General features: G+C 43.1%; 1 protein-coding gene across 5 annotated transcripts; it reads left to right on the top strand.

The window, feature by feature from the left end:
• The first annotated feature begins 1 nt into the window (after position 1).
• On the top strand, positions 2 to 20,238 carry UTP15 (UTP15 small subunit processome component). Of its 5 annotated transcripts, XM_070056556.1 has the most exons (15): positions 28 to 195; positions 1,412 to 1,522; positions 2,045 to 2,301; positions 3,986 to 4,155; positions 6,075 to 6,167; positions 6,261 to 6,445; positions 7,595 to 7,773; positions 11,596 to 11,721; positions 13,209 to 13,344; positions 15,560 to 15,644; positions 16,655 to 16,804; positions 17,429 to 17,530; positions 18,031 to 18,164; positions 18,692 to 18,750; positions 19,243 to 20,238. In XM_070056556.1, exons 4-15 carry the CDS (start codon positions 4,066 to 4,068, stop codon positions 19,458 to 19,460), a joined length of 1,557 nt encoding a protein of 518 aa, XP_069912657.1. In that variant the 5' UTR covers positions 28 to 195; positions 1,412 to 1,522; positions 2,045 to 2,301; positions 3,986 to 4,065; the 3' UTR covers positions 19,461 to 20,238. The 5 variants fall into 5 exon arrangements, with proteins under 5 accessions (XP_051689222.1, XP_051689223.1, XP_051689224.1 ...); XM_051833263.2 differs by lacking the exon at positions 1,412 to 1,522 and having other exon boundaries at positions 24 to 195; XM_051833264.2 differs by lacking the exon at positions 2,045 to 2,301 and having other exon boundaries at positions 24 to 195.
• Positions 20,239 to 20,582: the final 344 nt, after the last annotated feature.

Genomic DNA, 20,582 nt, shown 5'->3' with positions numbered 1-20,582 from the left:
CGAGCTGCTCGGGAGCATGCGCCGCTTACGTCATCTTCGCGCGACGCCGGGTGTGCCGTGCGTGTCGGCGACTCCTGGTGGATCCGCGTGATTTTGCGCAAGCTCTCCAGAACCGTTCGGGTAGGGAACTTGCAGGGACCGAAAAGTTGTCTTTGGAGCCCGGGTGCGTCGGCGGACCGTGGGGGCCCAGCGGAGGTAGGTGAAGGCGGCTGCCATCGAGAGTAGCCCAGATGTACCCCGGGCCTTGCTGTGGCATCTGGCATGCTCCCCTGGGGCTTCCGAGGCGGCGCACGAGAGCAGCTCGCACTCCTTCCCCGGCTTCTGGGAACCCTTGCAGTTTAGCTTGGACCTAGGTTTTCCTCCGCTATCACGCCGTCTCGTCCATCGTTCTTAGTCCCTGGAGCAGTCGGCACTTCTTCGAGGCACGGGATAGTTTCCTATCTTGGCTTGGGAGGTCCTTGAGTTGCGAATGGCCCCTTCCCTGCCCTCGCGCCGATGAGATGAGACGGTTTCCCTGTGATACTTCCAGGTCCGGTTTTCGGAAGCCTGTGCGGTAGAATTAAAAACCTTCCTCTTCTGCACTTTGAGTTGGTTCCTCACGGCTTGTGTTCGGTGCTGCCTTGTGTGGACCGCTCCCCGATCCTGCTGTTTGCACTGTGCGGTCCTCCCGTCCCCGCTCCTGATCGTGGCGTTGTAACCTGCAGACCGCTGCTCCCGCTTCTCACTTGTTCCTGGGAAGTCTTCAAGTACTTCTCACCAGGCAGTTAGGTGCCCGTTGTTTATCCACTTTCTACAGTGACAGGCCGGGTGGAGATGGAGGGGGCGCAGGTCTGGCCCGGTGAGTGTTTTCTGTGTGTCCAGTGAGCCAAGAATGAAATTAAAGACGAGCTTTTGTAATCTGTTTGATGATGGAAAACACTAACTTTGGGGGCCGCCGCCTGCAGTGTCGGCATCCCATATGGGCGCCGGGTTGGGTCCCAGCTGCTCCACTTCCGAACCAGTTTTACTATGGCCTGGGAATGCAGAAGATGGTCCAAGTCCTTGGGCCCCTGCACCCGCGTGTGATACCTGGAGGAAGCTCCTGGCTCCTGGCTTAAGATCGGCACAGCTATGTCCGTTGTGGCCAGTTGGGGAGTGAACCAGCGGATGGAAGACCTCTCTCTCTCTCTCTCTCTCTCTCTGCCTCTCTGTAACTCTGCTTTCAAATGAATGGGTAAATCTTAGAAAAGGAAAGAAAACACTGACTTTGAACTTGAGTTAAGTAAAATGTTATCCTTTTCCCTAAAAGAATTCATTCTCCGTCATAAATTACTTATTTTAGGGAGGTCATTAATAAAGATTCAGAAAGATTTTTTTCCTTTCTTGCCATATGGATAATTTCCCAATATTCTCCATTTTGCTTGTTGGCAAGGTCTATAATATTTACTATGGGTCCAAGGTGGTTTCCTGGAGGATGTGACCCTGAATGGGACCTTAGATGATACAAAGGAAAGGAAAGGACATTCCTGGCAGAGAGCCACAGGTGAGCAAAGACATGAGATCAGAAAGAATGCTCTGTGTAAAGGGAACTGTAATCTGTTGGGAAGAAGACATGAGGCTGGGAAGTGCAGCCAGGGCCGGGCCACAGAGGGCCTTAGCGTCATGTTGAGGGCTTGGCCCGTTTTTCTGAGCAGTGGTAGATTTTGTAACAAAGCAGAGGCCAAGTGGTGACTGTGGAAGGCAGATGGAGGAGTCCGGGAGACCTTGCAGTGGCCTTGTGCTGTTCCAGTGGATGTGCAGTTCCACTGAGTTAAGGCCCTGGCAGGAGAGAGGAAGTCAGGAGGTGAAATTAGCAGATCTTGTTAGCACTCTGGCTGCTAGGGCTGAGGAGGTCAAAGCTGAGTCTAGATGCCTGGCTCGGAGTCTACTGTGGAGTGTGAGTGTACCCGCCGGTCTCTCCCTCACCATTGTATCCCTAGAGCCTAGACTGGTGTGTCCTGCATGTTACAGGTGCTTGAATGGTCAAAAACTCAACTGCCTGCTGTTTTGATTTTTTTTCCCAAAGGTTTATTTTATTTATTTGAAAGGCAGAGTTACAGAGAGGCAGAGAGGTGGAGGTCTTCCATCCACTGGTTCACTCCCCAGTTGGCCACAGCGGCTGGAACTGTGCCGATCTGAAGCCAGGAGACAGGAGATTCTTCTGGGTCTCCCACATGGATGCAGGGGCCCAAGAACTTGGACCATTCTCTACTGCTTTCCCAGGACATAGCAGAGAGCTGGATCGGAAGTGGAGCAGCTGGGACTTGAACTGACGCCCATATGGTATGCCAGCACTGCAGGCGGCGGCCCCTGTTTTGATGTTACTGATCTTTTCAGGCTTTTGGGAATAGATGAGGAGTAGCATCATTGCAATTATTTACTTGATAACATTGAATCTCTTTTGCAATCAAATAGTTCTGAAAGATGATTTGACTTAATTACACATTTGTTCAAAGTTTTATTTTTATCCTATTCTGTCACTTTAATTTAGAATTTAATTTCAGAATTGCTTTATTACTGTTTTGTGTCCTATTTTTAAATTAACCTAGTTTTAAGGTCCTATAGCAAAACATTACCTTTTCATTTTAAGCTTGAAATTTTATTTTAAAAACATATTTATTAATTTGAAAGGCAGAGTGAGAGAGAGAGAGAAATCTTCCATCTGTTGGTTTACTGCCAAGTGGCTGCAAAAGCCAGATCTGGACCAGGCTGAAGCCAGGAGCCAGGAACTACTACCCTGATTTCCCACATGGATGGCAGGGGTCCAAGCACTTGGGCCATCTTCCACTGCCTTCCCCAGGTGTGTTAGCAGGGAGCTGGGTAGGAAGCAGAGCAACTGTGACTCAGTATCGGATGCTGACTTTGAAAGCAGCAGCTTAACCCCCTGCACCACAAGTGCTGGATCCTTAAATTTAATTTAAACATCTACATTAGAATATTGACCCTGCAGGTCGGGTGCTGTGGCATAGTAGGTTAAGGCTCTGCCTGTGGCACTGGCATCCCATGTGGACACTGGTTTGTGTCCCAGCTGCTCCACTTCCGATCAAGCTCTCTGCTATGGCCTGGGAAAGCTGTGCAAGTTGGCCCAAGCCCTTGGGTCCCTGCACCCATGTGGAAGACCCAGAAGAGGCTCCTGGCTTTGGATCTACCCAGCTCTGGCTGTTGTGGCTCTCTGGGGAGTGAACCAGCAGATGGAAGACCTCTCTCTACATCTCTCTGTAACTCTTTGAAATAAATAAAATAGATCTTAAAAAAAAAAAAAAAAAGAATATTAACTTTGCTTTCCTCTTGTACCATCTTTAGATTTTTGGTAAATCAAGTCCTGGACCATCCTCTTACAGATTAAATGCCATCTTTAGCTTAGTTTCGGGATGTTTTTGTATTTGCAGCTTTACCTCAATGTTTCCTGTTGTCAAAACTATGAACAGTAGGGGCAGATGTTGTGGTACAGTGAGTTAAGCTGCTGCATACCAGCATCCCTTACCTCAGTGCCTGAGGTCCAGTCCTGCCTCCCCTCTGCTCCTGCTTCCTGCTAATACACCTGGAAGACAGTGGATGGTGGCGCACTCTCTCCCTGTCTTTATCTCTCTCTCTCTTTCTGTGTTTCATTCTGCTTCCAAATAGTTAAATAAAAACTAAAAAAAAGTGAACAGTAATCCAGTGTGCTTCTCTCTAGTTTAGCTGCTGCAAGGTTGAGCCAGCCTTGTTCTCAAGTGTTGTAAGCTGGTTGTTAGGTGAGAACGCTGTGTGCAGCCTCAGTGTGTGACTGAGTAGATGATGCCGTGTGGTAGCCCTTGCTTGTATTATTCCCGCTTCCAGCTGCAGACAGTCTCTTCTGGGCTATGCTGAAATGGTTTGTGGGTACTCATCTGTAAACTTCCATTCAGAGGTGAAGGAAGGCATAGTGAATATTGTAACTGTAAAAGTTTATAAATAATATGTTCATATAAATTGTCTTCTCTTTCAGACTTAAGGCAATCACTATAATTATTTCTAACATTAGTTCCAAACTATTGACCCTGGACAACAGTGCAGATATATGAAATCATGGCTGGTTATAAGCCTGTAGCTATTCAGACTTACCCTATACTTGGTGAAAAAATCACTCAGGACACCCTGTACTGGAACAACTATAAGGTGAGTACGGGAGGTGATGAAGGAAGAGGGGGTTTGTGTTTATGCAGTTCCTCAGCAGTATTCCATGCTTTGGGTGCTCTGACAGAATGGGTTATTAAAAGCAGTCTATCAGCTTATAGTTGGGGCAGATAATTTGATACCTGTTTTTCCTGGAATTTTATATATAAGTCCAAACTGCCTGATCAGTTTAACCATATAAGTACCTGACACAGAACGGATGATTAAACAGTGCCAAGTGAATTACATTTTAGAATTTGAATCTTTGTAAGAAGATATTTTCAAGCCTTTGTTAATCTAAGGAAGAAATGAAGAAGTGGTGTAGAATTAGTTCTTAGCATTTTTTTTCTTTTTTAAGATTTATTTTATTTATTTGAAAGGCAGAGTTACAGAGAGGGAGAGACAGACAGATCTTTCATCTGCTGGGTTCACTCACCAAATGGCCAGCTGGGGCTAGGCCATTCCAAAGCCAGGAGCTCAGAGCTTCTTCTGGGTCTCCCACGTGGGTACAGAGGCCCAAGCACTTGGGCCATCTTCCTCTGCTTTCCTAGGCAAATTAGCAGGGAGCTGGATCAGAAGTGGAACAGCAGGGACTTGAACCAGCACCCATATGGGATGCTGACATTGCAGGCCGTGGCTTAACCTTCACATCAGAATGCCGGCCCCAGTTCTTAGCATCTAAAAAGCCTTACAAATAATTTTTTTTGAAAAGTGAACATTTCAGTAGAAAAATGGACAAAGCTTAGGACTGATAGGTTTGTGAAAAAAAAAAGAAAAGAAACATAAATGACCAATAAATATATTGAAAAAGCCTCAACTTCACTCACAAATAAAGACATGCAAGTTAAGACAATAATTCAGATACTATTTTGCATCTATCTTAGTGGCATAATTGAAACATTTTAATCGTTACCTGACAGAGGGCAATTCATACAGACTGTGGAGAGGCAGTTTGGCAATATGTGTCAGGATTTTAAGAGGCACATACACTTAGGCCTTCTCCTTTCACAACTTGAAATATATTCAGTGGATATACTCTCCAAGTTTGCTAAAATGTATGTGTAAAAATGTTCATTGAGGTGTTACTTGTAATAGAAATCTTGAAAAATCTATGTTCATTGGTAGTGGATTGATGATGTGTCACAGTGGGGAATCTCTTGCGCATATGAAAAATTAGCTGAGACATGTTATTAAGTTACAAAAAGATGCAAGATGTGCAATGGTCTGCATGAGGCAATCATTTTTTGTCATTTAAAAATGTGTGTTTAGGACTGGTATTGTGGCATAGCAGGTTAAGCCGCTGCCTGCAGTGCTGGCATCCAATATGGGTGCCCGTTCCTGTCCCAGCTACTCCTCTTCTAGTCGAGCTCCCTACTAATGTGCCTGGAAAAGCAGCAGCAGATGGCTCAAGTGCTTGGGCCCCTGTCACCCACATGGGAGACCTAGAAGAAGATCCTGGCTCCTGGCTCTGGCTTGGCCCAACCCTGGCAGTTGTGGCCATCTGGTGAATGAACCAGTGGATGGAGGACCTCTCTCTGTCTCTCTCTCTCACTCTCTGTAACTCTGACTTTCAAATCCATAAATAACAAGAAAAAAAATGCGTGTTTAAATGTACACTGGTATGGGCATAACATTTTCTTGGTCTGGTAGGAATTGCTTCTTGGTCTGGTAGGGATTGCAGAAAGCTCAACAGCTGAAGAGACAATTGGGTGTGGCTTTCTAGCCATTTTAAAATTTGCTTTAATGGCAGTAGGGATGGTCTGGATGATGGGATATGAACCTTTTTGCTTTCATTCTGTACTTAAATACCACTTAATAAATATTACTAAGAACCAAAAGGAATGGTCAGTGAGAAATTATATAATGTCTGAATAGGTCTTAGCAGCTGCAATTCTCTTAATACTCTGTTCTTTTTCATTAAGACCCCTGTTCAGATTAAGGAGTTTGGTGCAGTGACAAAAGTAGACTTTTCTCCGCAGCCTCCGTATAATTATGCTGTCACGGCTTCCTCGAGAGTAAGTACCGTATTCCATTTCCATTTCTTTTCTTTTGTGTATTCACTACCTGTCTTGAGCCGTCTGATGACATACTGCTTTTTTATCTTGTAGATACACATTTATGGCCGATATTCCCAAGAACCCATAAAAACTTTTTCCCGATTTAAAGACACAGCCTACTGTGCCACTTTTCGGCAGGACGGCAGGTTGCTGGTGGCTGGCGGCGAAGACGGTGGAGTTCAGCTGTTTGACATCGGTGGGAGGGCTCCGCTCAGACAGTTTGAAGGCCACACAAAGTATGAGGCAGCTGGTTTTCATGTGCTCTTGTGTGTTCTGTTGTAAGCTCTCTTGTTTGGGCTGTGAGTAAAAGCATAAACGCAGCTCAGTGCAGGTTCTGTGCCTACTTATACTTGATTCCCTGGTTGTCCGAAGACAGCTTTTAACTTTGTGGTTCAGTTTCATGGGACACACGAATTCTCTAGAATTGTATGCGGCATTTTTGGAAATGGACATTTAGAGAAATGTGTCACTTTGGTTAACTTCCCAGTGGGCCCGTGGTGCAGTTGAGGCTGTGACTCGCTGATCTGAAGGGGCAGCACCCTCCTGTAGGAATGAGCTCTCTGTCAGGCTGGGGCTGTCAGAGAGGCTCTCAGGTGGAAGTCACTGTAGAAGCTGGATTTTCTGTTTCTATTTTTTTATTATTTGACAGAGTTAGATAGTGAGAGTAAGAGTCAGAGAGAAAGGTCTTCCTTCCGTTAGTTCACTCAAAAAAAATTTTTTTTTAAATTAAAAGTGACTTTGCTACAGCATTTAGAACATTTACTTTCATTAAACAGCTAAGTAGAATTAATAACGTGTTAGAAAATACAATTCTAAGGCTACTGTTTAGTATTCTTTTTTTTTTTTTGACAGGCAGAGTTAGACAGTGAGAGAGAGAGACAGAGAGAAAGGTCTTCCTTCCGTTGGTTCACCCCCCAAGTGGCCACTATGGCCAGCGCTGCGCCGATCCGAAGCCAGGAGCCAGGTGCTTCCTCCTGGTCTCCCATGTGGGTGCAGGGCCCAAGCACTTGGGCCATCTTCCACTGCCCTCCCGGGCCACAGCAGAGAGCTGGACTGGAAGAGGAGCAGCCAGGACAGAATCCGGCACCCCAACCGGAACTAGAACCCCGGGTGCCGGCGCCGCAGGCGGAGAATTAGCCAAGTGAGCCACAGCGCCGGCCCTACTCTTTAGTATTCTTAATAACTTCATTGAACCTTTCTTAATTGGCTCTGGAGAAACATCCATTTTAAAGATTTTTCTTTTCTCTCATACTTTCTCTCTATAAACACTTATGGAAACTGAGCTATGTTTTTAGTTATTTGGGAAAAAGAAGTGTTCTATGTTAGGCGGCTTCAGAACTATAATTTTTTCTTGCTTTTTAATACGCTGATCCTTGATCTTTCAGAGCAGTTCATACTGTAGATTTTACGGCTGACAAATACCATGTGATCTCTGGGGCGGATGACTATACAGTCAAATTATGGGATATTCCAAACTCCAAAGAAATCCTGACATTCAGAGAACATTCTGATTATGTGAGATGTGGCTGTGCCAGTAAACTGAATCCAGATCTCTTTGTGACAGGTTGGTGAACTCTTCCCTCCTGAAGTAGATAATCTCATAAGGATACACTTGAATGCAGCTATGGGACTCTTGGGTGGAAGGCTTTGCAGTTGTTTTTACAAAGGAATATGTTTTTGATTAATTATCCATGTAGTTTTTCATATTCTCCTCTTGGTGGTGATTCTTGTCCACCAGATGTCTTTGGAAACCTGAGGCTGTCTTGAAGACTTCATAGACTATCAGAACCTAACAGCTTAGGACCCTGGTTCTAGCAGCCGGGAAGCAGACATCACGGTCTTTCTGAGTGCCTGTGCTTACCCGTGATTTAGCAGGGATGGTAGTCTGAAGAGAGGAATAGTTTTTTTTTTCTTTCTTTTTTTTTTTTTTTATACAGGCAGAGTGGACAGTAAGAGACAGAGAGAAAGGTCTTCCAATGCCACCGCGGCCGGCACGCTGCAGCCGGTGCACCGCGCTGATCCGAAGCCAGGAGCCAGGTGCTTCTGGTCTCCCATGGGGTGCAGGGCCCAAGCATTTGGGCCATCCTCCACTGCCCTCCCGGGCCACAGCAGAGAGCTGGCCTGGAAGAGGGGCAACCGGGACAGAATCCAGCGCCCCGACCGGGACTAGAACCCGGTGTGCCGGTGCCGCTAGGTGGAGGATTAGCCTATTGAGCCGTGGCGCCGGCCCGAGAGGAATAGTTTAAGATCAGAGCAGGATAGATTCTGGAGTAAAGTTCAGTGCTTTTACATTTGGAGGTACTCTGTCTTCATGGGTATATGTGTGTCTTTAAAATTCCATGGAAGGTTTTCTTTTGGAAATTTAAATTAGTGTAGCCACTGTGGAAAATAGTATGGAGATCCCCCCCCCCCCCTTTTTTTTAACTTACTTGTTTCTTTGGAAGGCAGAGTTAGAGAGAAGGAGAGAGAGAGAGAGATCTTCATCTGCTGGTTTACTCCCCAAATGGCTGCAATAAATGGGGCTGAGCCAGACCTAAGCCAGGAGCCAAGAGCTTCATTCAGGTCTCCCACATGGGTGGCAGGGGTAGCAGGGATCCAAGCACTTGGGGCATCCTCCACTGCTTTCCCAGGCACATCCAGCAGGGAGCTGGGTCAGAAATGGAGTAGCCAGGATTTAAATTGGTGTTCATTTAGGATGGTGGCACTGCAGGTGGCAGCTTAACTTGCTGCAACACTGGAGATTTCTTAAAAAACTAGAAGTGGACATGCTGTTTGATGCAGCAACCCCACTACTGGGTATATACCCAAAGTACATGAGCACATTGTATCAAAGAGATGCCTTTACCACCATGTTTATTTTTATTTGTATTATTTTTTGAAGAATATTTTGTTTAGTTCAAGGAGTTACACAGAGGGAGAGAAGTCTTCCATCTACCAGTTCACTCCTCAATTGGCCATATTGGCCAGGGCTGAGCCAGGAGCTTCATCTACATTTCCCATGTGTTTGACAAGGGTCCCAAGTACGTGGGCCATCTTCCACTGCTTTTCCCAGGCCATTAACAGGGAGCTGAACTGGAAGTGGAGCAGCCAGGATAGGAACTGACACCCATATGGGATGCCAGCACCACAAGTGGCAGCTTTACCCACTGTGCCACAGCGCTGGCCCCAGCACCACCATGTTTGTAGCAGCACTCTTTACAGTAGCCAAAATGTGGAATCAGCCAAGGTGCCCATTATCAGATGGATGAATAAAGAAAATGTGGTATATATACACATTGGAATATTATTGAGCTATTAAAAAAGAATGAAATTTGACCATTTGCGTTAAAATGGATGCAACTAGAGGACATCGTTTTGAGTGAAACAGACTCAACACAAATACTACATGTTCTCTCTTATATGTGGGAGCTAAAATTTTTTAAAAAAGCAAAAAGAAAACAAAAATAAAAATAAAATAAAGAAATACCTGTATGTATCAGTATTGCTGCAAATATAGTTTTGTAGAAAGCTTAGTTGGGGGCCGGTGCTGTGCCCAGCAGGTTAAAGCCATGTCCTGCAGTGCTAGCATCCCATATGGGCTCTGGTTCAAGTGTTGGCTGCTCAACTTTTTGACCCAGCCCTCTGCTATGGCCTGGAAAAGCAGTAGAAGATGGACCAAGTCCTTGGGCCCCTGCACCCACATGGGAGACCTGGAAGAAGCTCCTGGCTCCTGGCTTCAGATCAGCTCAGCTCTGGCTGTTGCGGTCATTTGGGGGAATGAACCAGTGGATGGAAGACCTCTTTCTCCCTCTCCCTCTCCCTCTCCCTCTCCCTCTCCCTCTCCCTCTCCCTCTCCCTCTCCCTCTCCCTCTCCCTCTCCCTCTCCCTCTCCCTCTCCCTCTCCCTCTCCCTCTCCCTCTCCCTCTCCCTCTCCCTCTCCCTCTCCCTCTCCCTCTCCCTCTCCCTCTCCCTCTCCCTCTCCCTCTCCCTCTCCCTCTCCCTCTCCCTCTCCCTCTCCCTCTCCCTCTCCCTCTCCCTCTCCCTCTCCCTCTCCCTCTCCCTCTCCCTCTCCCTCTCCCTCTCCCTCTCCCTCTCCCTCTCCCTCTCCCTCTCCCTCTCCCTCTCCCTCTCCCTCTCCCTCTCCCTCTCCCTCTCCCTCTCCCTCTCCCTCTCCCTCTCCCTCTCCCTCTCCCTCTCCCTCTCCCTCTCCCTCTCCCTCTCCCTCTCCCTCTCTGTAACTCTGTCTTTGAAATAAATAAAATAAATCTTAAAAAAAAAAAAAAAAGAAACCTTTGTTTTATACCTTTGTCAAACCAGTGGTTAACAGTGTTATACTACAATAGTTTTAATGATCTGTGATTACTTTAAAATTTACTGTATATGGATGAAATGGTCATTTTTCCATTCACTTATTATTTATAGCCATTGTCCATAGTCCCCCTAAACTCAAGTCTTTTTTGCTTTCTGCTTGTTAAACTTCATATCAGGTGAAGCTTTAAGCCTTTTTACTGTAAGGTAAATTTATATTATCTCAAAAACTAAAAAAGGGAAAAAGAGAGAGGGTAGAAGAAAGGAATATCGTTGTATTCTTAGAATTGTATTTATGTGGACTGGCACTATAGTGCAATGGGTTATGGCTGCGGCGCCATCACCCATTTGGGTGGGCTGCCAGTTCTGGTCCCAGCTGCTCCACTTCCAATCTGACTCCCTGCTGGTATGCCTGGGAGGGCAGTGCAGGATGGCCCAAGTCCTTGGACCCCTGCCCCAACATGCCTGGCCCAGCTTTAGTCATTGAGGCCATTGGGGAGTGAACCAGTGAGTGGAAGATCTCTCTGTCTCTCTTTCTCTTAATTGTGCCTTTCAAGTGAATAAATAAATCTTTTTAAAAAAATTGTATCTGTGAACTATATTGAATGTTAAAAACTAACTAAAAAGTTTTTAAGAAGCAGTGTTATATATTAATAATAAAAAACAATGGTAAAAATAAACAAAATTTTTATCTTGGGGCTAGCATTGTGGCATAGCAGGTTAAGTTACCACCTCTGATGCCAACATTTTTTATGAACACTGGTTCAAGTGCTGGTTGCTCCACTTCTGATCCAGCTTCCTGCTAATGCACCTGGGAGGGCAGTGGAGGATGGCCTGAGTGCTGGGTCCCTGCCACCCACTTAGGAGATCTGGGTAGAGTTCCAGGCTCCTGGCTTTGGCCTTGTCCATCCCTGGCATTGTGGCCATTTGGGGAGTAAACAAGCTGATGGAAGATCTCTGTATGTGTTCCTCTCTTTTTAATTCTGCTTTTCAAATAAATAAATCTTAAAAAAATAAAGTTTTTATCTGGATACACACAAGTGTTATTTTTGTTGTTTTAAACAGGGAAACTCACATCATACCAAAATTGTTGTTTTAGGGTCATATGATCATACTGTGAAGATATTTGATGCACGAACAAATGAGAGTGTTCTCTCTGTGGAGCACGGGCAGCCAGTGGAGAGTGTTCTGCTTTTCCCTTCTGGAGGTCTTCTTGTATCTTCAGGTATTTCTTTTAAAAGTGGCTTTCATCAGTATCGTTGGTCTTGAATCAGATAAGTCCTTACCAGTTACTATTTATAGTTTCTCAGTGTATACCTAACTTGCATGTGTTATATATAAACAACTGATAAAAGGTACAGGGAAACGTTTATTGAGTACCCAACCTAAGCCAGAGACTGTACTGTTACATATATATTCTCTCTAATGCTCTAGACAATCATGAGGTAGATGTCCAATTTTACAACTAAGACAATAAAAAGTTTTAACTAGTTTGTCCAAGACTAAGTGGCAGATGTGAAATATCCCAAACTGTAAGAACCTACGTTATGTACTGACCCCTGTGCCGTCATTTTTGACTTCAGAAATGTATGTGCTCCTTCTGTATTCCTGCCTGAGGGATCTGCAGCAGCTTGTGAAAGCAGGTTCTTTCAGATCTAGACTCAGGCTGGGTTTTTTTGTGTGACTTCCTTGATTGAAATGCCCTTACCCAGCAAATAGCCAGTGGTGCAAGAGGAGGAGATAATGTGCAGTCAAAAGAAGGCTTGATTCATCTCTCTTCAGATTGGAACTAAGAGTGTTTTGTTATTGCTCTGTTTAACATTAGTGCATTTTCATATTCGTAACAGAACCAGAAGTTTGACTTTTTGTTTGTCAATAAAGTAAAAATGTGTTGACATTAGAACAAAGTAAGGGTAGTGTGTGGACTTGGTACTTACATACATGACTTTGCGTGTCCCCTCTCTTTTTGCTTACCCTGTTTTTTTCTATTACCAAGTACCTGTTTGATTTACAAATACATTGATAATGTCAGATGTATCTTTCTTACTGTTATTTTGAGAAATGGAGATAAGACTGAGTTGAACAGGGAGATAGTTACCTGTATGCTGCTCTCCACTGTGCCACTACCTAACTGTGTGATCATGGGCAATCCTTAGTGTCTAGGTGTCAGAAATGAGAGAGTAGACTAGACCAGTGGTTTCAGACTGTCATCCCTCTGAACTGTATGTGTGAGTTTGAGAGTGCAAATTGTGAATTGGTCTAGTCCCTGTCCCCCAAGAACAGAAGATAAGAACTTCACTTTCCTCTTTTCCCCTTTTGCTGTTTTTACTACCAGACTTCTACCTGGTATTTTGTTGAGAGAAGATGCAAACTTAAAACTTCTTTGGAAATCATTGCATTAAATTGCCTGAAACAACCCTTCTAACTCAGAGTAAAATTATAGGGAAGTTCTCAGTTTTGTTGGGATTCACAAAATGTTTAGTAAATAAGATCTACATTAATCATTTCCATATCTTTATAGAATTTCTTCTGTGAGGTGGGGCTATCATTATTGTTATTGACACACCCAGCAAGGGATAGGCGGGACAGCTTGGGAGACCCTGACTCAGCCACGTGCTGTGGCGTGCCCAGTGAAGAATCCACTTTTCAGGTTTTCACAATTTGAACATATGTGCAGAATATTGAACTAATGCTTGCTCTTTTGTTCTCTAGGAGGTCGTTATGTTAAAGTCTGGGACATGCTGAAAGGAGGACAGTTGTTAGTATCTTTGAAAAATCATCACAAGACTGTGACATGCTTATGTCTGAGCAGCTCCGGACAGAGATTGCTCTCTGGCTCGCTGGATAGGTTAGCAGTTTAATTTTCTTTGTTCAGCATTCCTAGTGTACAGGTATTTACTGCTTGAGAGAATGAATAATTTCATCAGTATTTGTGATAAATGTTCTGATGATTTCCACCAGGGGCAAAAAGGTTCAGATGAAAAGTTTTGACCTTTCATTTTCAAGTAGTCAGTAGTTTCCTTCCTTGGCATAATTCATTGCTTTAACGTATGTACTTAAGCAATGATATTGAACTATTTGAACAGTGAGCTTTTTTTAAATAAACTATTCTATTTTTTAAATTATTGTGTATGTATTTTAAAATTTGTATTGTGAGTGCAAGTATACTAGTTTATATTGTTTAAAATTTAAAACTTCATGTGAATATTTATGTACATTAATGTGGTACAGATTTTACTATTTTAAATAGACATTTCCTATTCCATTAGTTAATATTCTAGAATAGTGCAGCCCAGTAGAAATAAAATGTGAGTCACATAAGTCATTTAGTAGCCACATTCACAACGATTAAAAAAAATCTAGGTAAAATTGATTCCAGTAATGTATTTGGGTTAGCCCAATATCTCATATAAAGATAAGTATAATATATAAAATATCATTTCAATATGAAATCAGTGTAAAATAGAAATTAGGTATCTAAAACAAGTATAATAATTTATACTATTATATTTTTTCAGTTTTAAAATTTAATTAAAATAAATTCAGTTCCTCTTCCTCGCTAGTCAAGTTTAAGTGCTGGTAGCCACAATTTGGCAAGAACTATAGCATACTTCTAGGATTTACTTATATTCATTTATTAATCATTTTATTTTATTTTCCGCTGTTGGGAAAAGATTTGATTTCAGCATGTTTATTAAAAAATGTAAATATTCTAAAAGCTAGAAAATTTTTATCATTCTTAGGAATTTGTTGTGTAAATATACGGCAGATTCTCTGAAATAGTGTTAGTGATTTGGGACTTGGTTTTTAGAAGTGTCCCTAAAAAGCTAAGTGTTAGTTGACTCTGTTTGCAGTGGTTCTCAAACCAGAGTGGTTTCTGTTCCCCAGAGCAATATTTGGAGACATTTTTGGTTTTGTCACAACTTGAGCTTATGAGACCAGGGATGATGCTAAATGCCCTACAGTACACAGAATAGATTCCTATGAACAAAGAATTCTCTGAAAATGTCTTAAGTGCTGGGGTAGAGAAACACTGCTCTTTTGACTTCCCAGGGTGCTTTCATCGAAACTTTATTTATTTATTTGAAAGTCAAGAGTTACAGAGAGAGGAGAGGCAGAGCGAGAGCGAGAGAGAGAGAGACAGGTTTTCCATTTGCTGGTTCACTCCCCAATTTGCCACAAAGGCCAGAGCTGCACTGATCTGAAGCCAGGAGCCAGGAGCTTCTTCCGGGTCTCCCACATGGGTGCAGGGGTCCAAGCACTTGGGCCATCTTCTACTGCTTTCCCAGGCCATAGCAGAGAGCTGGATTGGAAGTGGAACAGCTGAGTCTCGAACCGGCGCCCATATGGAATGCCGGGGCTTCAGGCCAGGGCATTAACCCACTGTACCTCAGCACCAGCCCCGAAACTTTTTTTTAGACCAGAATTTTATCTCCAAGTGACAGTGGTTCAGTGGTTCCTGGTGTGTCCTTTGGTTTCTTTTATTTTTTTATTTTTTATTTATTTTATTTTTTGACAGGCAGAGTGGACAGTGAGAGAGAGAGACAGAGAGAAAGGTCTTCCTTTACCATTGGTTCACCCTCCAATGGTCGCTGCGGCCGGCGCTGCGCCGATCCGAAGCCAGGAGCCAGGTGTTTCTCCTGGTCTCCCATGCGGGTGCAGGGCCCAAGCACTTGGGCCATCCTCCACTGCCTTCCCAGGCCACAGCAGAGAGCTGGCTTGGAAGAGGGGCAACCGGGACAGAATCCGGTGCCCCAACCGGGACTAGAACCTGGTGTGCCGGCGCCGCAAGGCGGAGGATTAGCCTATTGAGCCGCGGCGCCGGCATTTGGTTTCTTTTATAAGTAGCTAGTTAAGATCTTTAAATACAAATCTTATAGTTAGTGCTAAAATACAGTTCATTTTTTAGGGAATTTAGTGATGAAATAATTTGGGATTAAAATTATTAATCATTTTTTATTAGTGTATAAATTTTAATATTCTTGAGTTTTCAGAAAATAGGAACTTTGCATTTTATGCTCATTTCCAAGATGACTTGTGACAAAGCTTTTCTTTCTTATCAGGAAGGTGAAAGTGTATAGCACAACTTCCTACAAAGTAGTCCACAGTTTCGATTATGCAGCTTCAATTTTGAGCCTTGCACTTTCGGTAAGTACTTTAGCTCTTTTTAAAGATGTTACCAGCCTTTTCAGTTAAAACTGGCATTTTAGGGCTTCTTTGGGTTTCCAGTTCATTAACTCCAGGTGTGGTAAAACTCCAGGAAGGCAAGTAGACACTGAGCGAGAATCCACGGTGAGATGTTGAGGGGCAACAAAGTAAATTACCTGCTTTTCTTTTCTGACTTCTTTCTGTCAAGTTTTGTGAGGAGCCGCTTACACACAGGAGGGTATTTTCGTATTTTTCATAGAAATCTGTATGGAAAGAGGCAAAGCTAACTTTTTTTTTTTTTTTTTTTTTAAAGATTCACTTATTTATTTGAAAGTCAGAGTTACACAGAGACAGACAGACAGACAGAGAGGTCTTCCATCTGATGATTCACTCCCCAATTGGCCGCAGTGGCTGCAGCTGTGCCGATTCAGGGCCAGGAGCCAAGAGCTTCTTCCGGGTCTCCCATGCTGGTGCAGGAGCCCAAGCACTTGGGCCATCTTCCACTGCTTTCCCAGGTCATAGCAGAGAGCTGGATCGGAAGTGAGCAGCTGGGTCTCGAACCGGGTCCCATATAGCATGCCGGCGCTTTAAGCCAGGGTGTCAACCTGCTGCGCCACAGCACTGGCCCCGTGGCAAAGCTAATTTAAAATTTAAAAATGTTTTCTTTAACAAGACTAGGGAAAATTTCCACTGTTTTATTCTTTTTCTAATATGAGGAAGCAGAAAAATTATTTTGAAACTTTTCCAAGATGCTATATTATCTGTTTTACAAACTTTGCCAGTGATATTGTATAGCAATTATAATTAGAGTTCTATAAAACATAGGGGAATCCTAGAGGAAAAACTGGTTCTGCTAACATTTTGTGTAGATCATTGTTAGGCAGAGTTTCCCTGTCTGAATGGAACTATTGGTGCAGTTTAAGATAAGCAGAAAACACACTATTTTGAAGTAAAGGCAGTACAAATTATGAGTTAGGAATACACTAACTAATTTTTCTCATTGCCATTAGCATGAAGACGAGACCATAGTTGTAGGAATGACCAATGGAATTCTGAATGTTAAACATCGAAAATCTGAAGCAAAGAAGGAGTCTCTGCCCAGTAGAAGACGGCCTGCGTATCGAACCTTTATTAAAGGAAAAAATTACATGAAGCAGCGGGTATCTTTGTTTGTCTCATATTTGTTTACAAAATGAAATTTCTTAGTGTAGCCAGTTCCATCTCTGCATGTTCCTGGAAAGGATGCTTTTCTCTACATCACAGTTGTCTACAGATTGCTGAGTTGGGGACATTCCTGATGCATCATGGGGCATATGATTGCTTTATTGGGTCATAGCATAATGTTGTAGTGCTTTACCAGACTCACACTAGTGCCTTTCACATCCCTTCTGATTTGATCTCAACAACCCTGCAAAGTGGCAGAGCCAATAATGTCCCCATCTGGTGCTTGAAAAGATGAAGATACTAGGATGTTGTGATTGGTCCAGGTGTGTTGCTAGTATCCAGAGTTGTTGGGATGAGATCTCAGTGTCTTTTAACATATTTTTTCTCTTTCTACCAAGTCACACTGCCTGCCATGTAGAGATTGAAACTGAGTCATTTTTGCCCAGAATTGAGGCAACTGTATTTTGTGTATATTAAAATCCTAACAGAGTAAGGACATGTGATATAGTTTAGAGGCACTCTGATTTTTAGAAATGCTACTTTATTATGAAAGTTTAGTTTGAGTGGAACTTCATGCAAATAGTGATTTTTCTCCACTATGAATTTGCTTTTCCATACAGGATGACATTTCGATCAACAGGCCAGCAAAGAAACACCTAGAATTGTATGATAGGGATCTGAAGAATTTTCGGATCTCTAAAGCGCTTGACCGAGTCCTTGAGGTGAGTGAGGAGCACTTTTTTTTTTTTTAAGATTTATTTATTTATTTGAAAGAGTTACACAGAGAGAGAGGAGAGGCAGAGAGAGAGAGGTTTTCCATCCGAGGGTTCACTCCCCAGTTGGCCGCAACGGCCAGAGCTGTGCTGATCCGGAGCCAGGAGCCAGAGCTTCTTCCGGGTCTCCCACGTGGGTGCAGGGGCCCAAGGACTTGGGCCATCTTCTGCTTTCCCAGGCCATAGCAGAGAGCTGGATCAGAAATGGAGCAGCCGGGACTAGAACCGGCGCCCATATGGGATGCCAGTGCTTCAGGCCAGGGCGTTAACCCACTTGTGCTACAGCATGATGCCAAGTAAGGAGCACTTTTAAAAGAATTCATTCCTTCATTCCTTGCTGTGTACATTACTGTGACTTGCAAAGGGGAAGGTAAAAACCTGTTCAACAAATAATGACTGTTTTCTTGTGCTGTCTTTCCTGTTGATGTTGGCTCTGAAAATTTTTCTAGCCCAGTTGTTCCTTAAAGACACCCGAGATTACAGTTTCCATCATAAAGGAACTCAGTCGAAGAGGAGTGCTCGCCAATGCCCTGGCCGGTCGGGATGAAAAGGAAATCAGCCGTGTTCTTAATTTTTTGATAAGGTGTGTTTTATTTTTATGAAATGCTTGTATTTTGTGTCTGAAGTCTTCTCACTAAGAGACTTTTATTGTTTTTTCTTTTTTTTTTTTTTAAAGATTTATTTATTTAATTGAAAGAGTTACACACAGAGAGGAGAGGCAGAGAGAGAGAGAGAGAGAGATCTTCCATCCGAGGGTTCAGTCCCCAGTTGGCTACAATGGCCAGAGCTGTGCCAGTCTGAAGCCAGGAGCCAGGAGTTTCTTCCGGGTCTCTCACGCGGGTGCAGGGGCCCAAGGACCTGTGCCATCTTCTACTGCTTTCCCTGGCCATAGCAGAGAGCTGGATTGGAAGTGGAGCAGCTGGGTCTCGAACCGGTGCCCATGTGGGATGCCGACACTTCAGGCCTGGGCATTGACCTACTACGCCACAGTGTCAGCGCGGAGACTTTTATTTTAGTTTGATCTTTCAGAGAGCTGCTGGAAAAATTCAGTTTATTTTAAGGAACTTTTTAAGCATGCAAGTTTTATTAAATAGAAATTTTGCTTTATAGGAATCTGTCTCAGCCAAGATTTGCCCCTGTTTTAATCAATGCTGCTGAAATAATTATTGGTAAGTAGTTGATAAAACTTGAAAACTCCAACATACTTGCAAAAGTAGAGGTATCAAATAAACTCAAATTTGGAATTGGTTAGATTGAAATAGCTGGTTTTAATCAGTACTCCAAGAATAATACCAATATATCAATGCATTTTAAAATGGAATAAAATGCTTACAGTGGTGTAAGTTTCAGTTCATGAGACTAGGTTTATTTTTCAAAAACTTTCTCATGGACATCTATACTGACCATTAACTTTTTTTAGTGGGAAAATGAAAATTAATCAGAGCCTCTATCCTGTACTTCTATAGTTACTTTTACTTGTTTTTTGAAGTAGATTTATTCAGAGGGATTGCTATGCTCCTTATAAATCATGTTATATCTAAAATAAGTAGATTTTTTCCGTGTCTTTGTATTTACTATTTTTACAGTTTTTTCTAGTGATTGTTTTTTACTTACTGGGTGGGAGGATGTTTCTAGCTAACGTGGTTTCTCTCTCTCTTTAGATATATATCTGCCTGTGATTGGTCAGTCCCCCATAGTTGATAAGAAGTTTTTGATACTTCAAGGACTTGTAGAAAAAGAGATTGATTACCAAAGAGAACTACTGGAAACCTTGGGGATGATGGATATGCTTTTTGCTACCATGACGAGGAAAGAAAGCACTTCTACATTGGAACACACATCTGATGGGTTTTTAGATAACAAGAAGATAGAATCATAGTGTCTGCTTAATGAGACACTATAGAAGAACTCCTAACTTGGGATAGATTTGACTCTTATTAATTATTAGGAAGAGAACCTATTTGATACATTTTTAAAAACTATTTACAGAAGCAGTTCTATGAAAGAGACTGGAATAATTGTGATTGGGCAATAAGTACATGTTTCAGAATATGTTTTTTTCCGTGAAATGGTTTAAATTATTTTATGACATCTTTGGCTTGAAGATCTCAGTTGTCAGTGTCACATGTCCACCTTGGACGAGCTGATGCAAGTTTTAATACAGCAAAGGTCTGTATCAACACTTGGCATTCATGGGGGAGTTCAAATATGAACGCCTTTTCCAGCTGGGAATCCTACCAAAGGATCGGAGCCTGCCACTTTACTTCTGTCCTGGAGAAGCACACAGCAGCACAGAGGGCAACACCAAGAAGCTCTGTCCACTCCAGTCGGTGCCCTCGGGGTTTGCTTCCCCTCTGCGTCCCCTCTGTGTTGTAGATCACCTGTGTAGCGTATCAGTGGTCAGCCGTAGCTGGCCCTAGCTGGCTGGGTGCTCAGAGTGTGATGAGGATAGATGTGACAGCTAAAAGCTGCGTGTTCCATCCCAGGTTTGTATTTCATCTGACTCCTCACCACGGCAAGGTCTACAGTAGCCATTGGTAGGCCACTCTGTCTCTTCCCTTCAGGATGTAGCTTTTCTACACAATTTTTGCCTTACTTCAAGGGATTGATAAAATTTATCTCTTCTCTTACAATAAATAGCCTTTCAGACTCTTGTACTTACGTTTGGAGTTTATCTTGTAGCTACCTAACCTTCTGAAACTGTTTAATCTATATTTATATTATTTCTTCTGTCATTCCCAATCATCTTCTGTTTCAAAACCTCAAACTGGAGCGGCTTGCTTTGAGAAACAGTTGTGTTGTGGAAAGTTCGGTGTGAATCCGACTTCTTTTATAAAGAGATTATTCCTTTCTTGGTTGTATCGGTTCCTGATAGATAGTTGATTTCCACTGATTTCATAATTACTACCTCTCCCACCTTCCTCCAAGTCCCATGCCATCTCAGCTAATTGTAAGAAAATGTGTGTCATTAGCAGGAAGAAGCTTCAGAGGAAGACTGTAA

This window comes from Oryctolagus cuniculus, chromosome 14 (assembly GCF_964237555.1).
Source record: "Oryctolagus cuniculus chromosome 14, mOryCun1.1, whole genome shotgun sequence".
Classification (NCBI taxonomy): domain Eukaryota; kingdom Metazoa; phylum Chordata; class Mammalia; order Lagomorpha; family Leporidae; genus Oryctolagus; species Oryctolagus cuniculus.
Note: the sequence above shows the minus strand (reverse complement) of the source record. Positions and strands in the feature narration are given on the sequence as shown.

What these genes read in the sequence shown, in the direction of transcription:
- UTP15 (XM_051833262.2), top strand. Translation starts at nt 4,066, where the DNA reads ATGGCTGGTTATAAGCCTGTAGCTATTCAGACTTACCCTATACTTGGT. An exon ending in CTCTCTGGCTCGCTGGATAG is followed by an intron (nt 13,345 to 15,559) that starts GTTAGCAGTTTA and finishes CTTTCTTATCAG; the next exon opens with GAAGGTGAAAGTGTATAGCA. An exon ending in TTTTGAGCCTTGCACTTTCG is followed by an intron (nt 15,645 to 16,654) that starts GTAAGTACTTTA and finishes CATTGCCATTAG; the next exon opens with CATGAAGACGAGACCATAGT.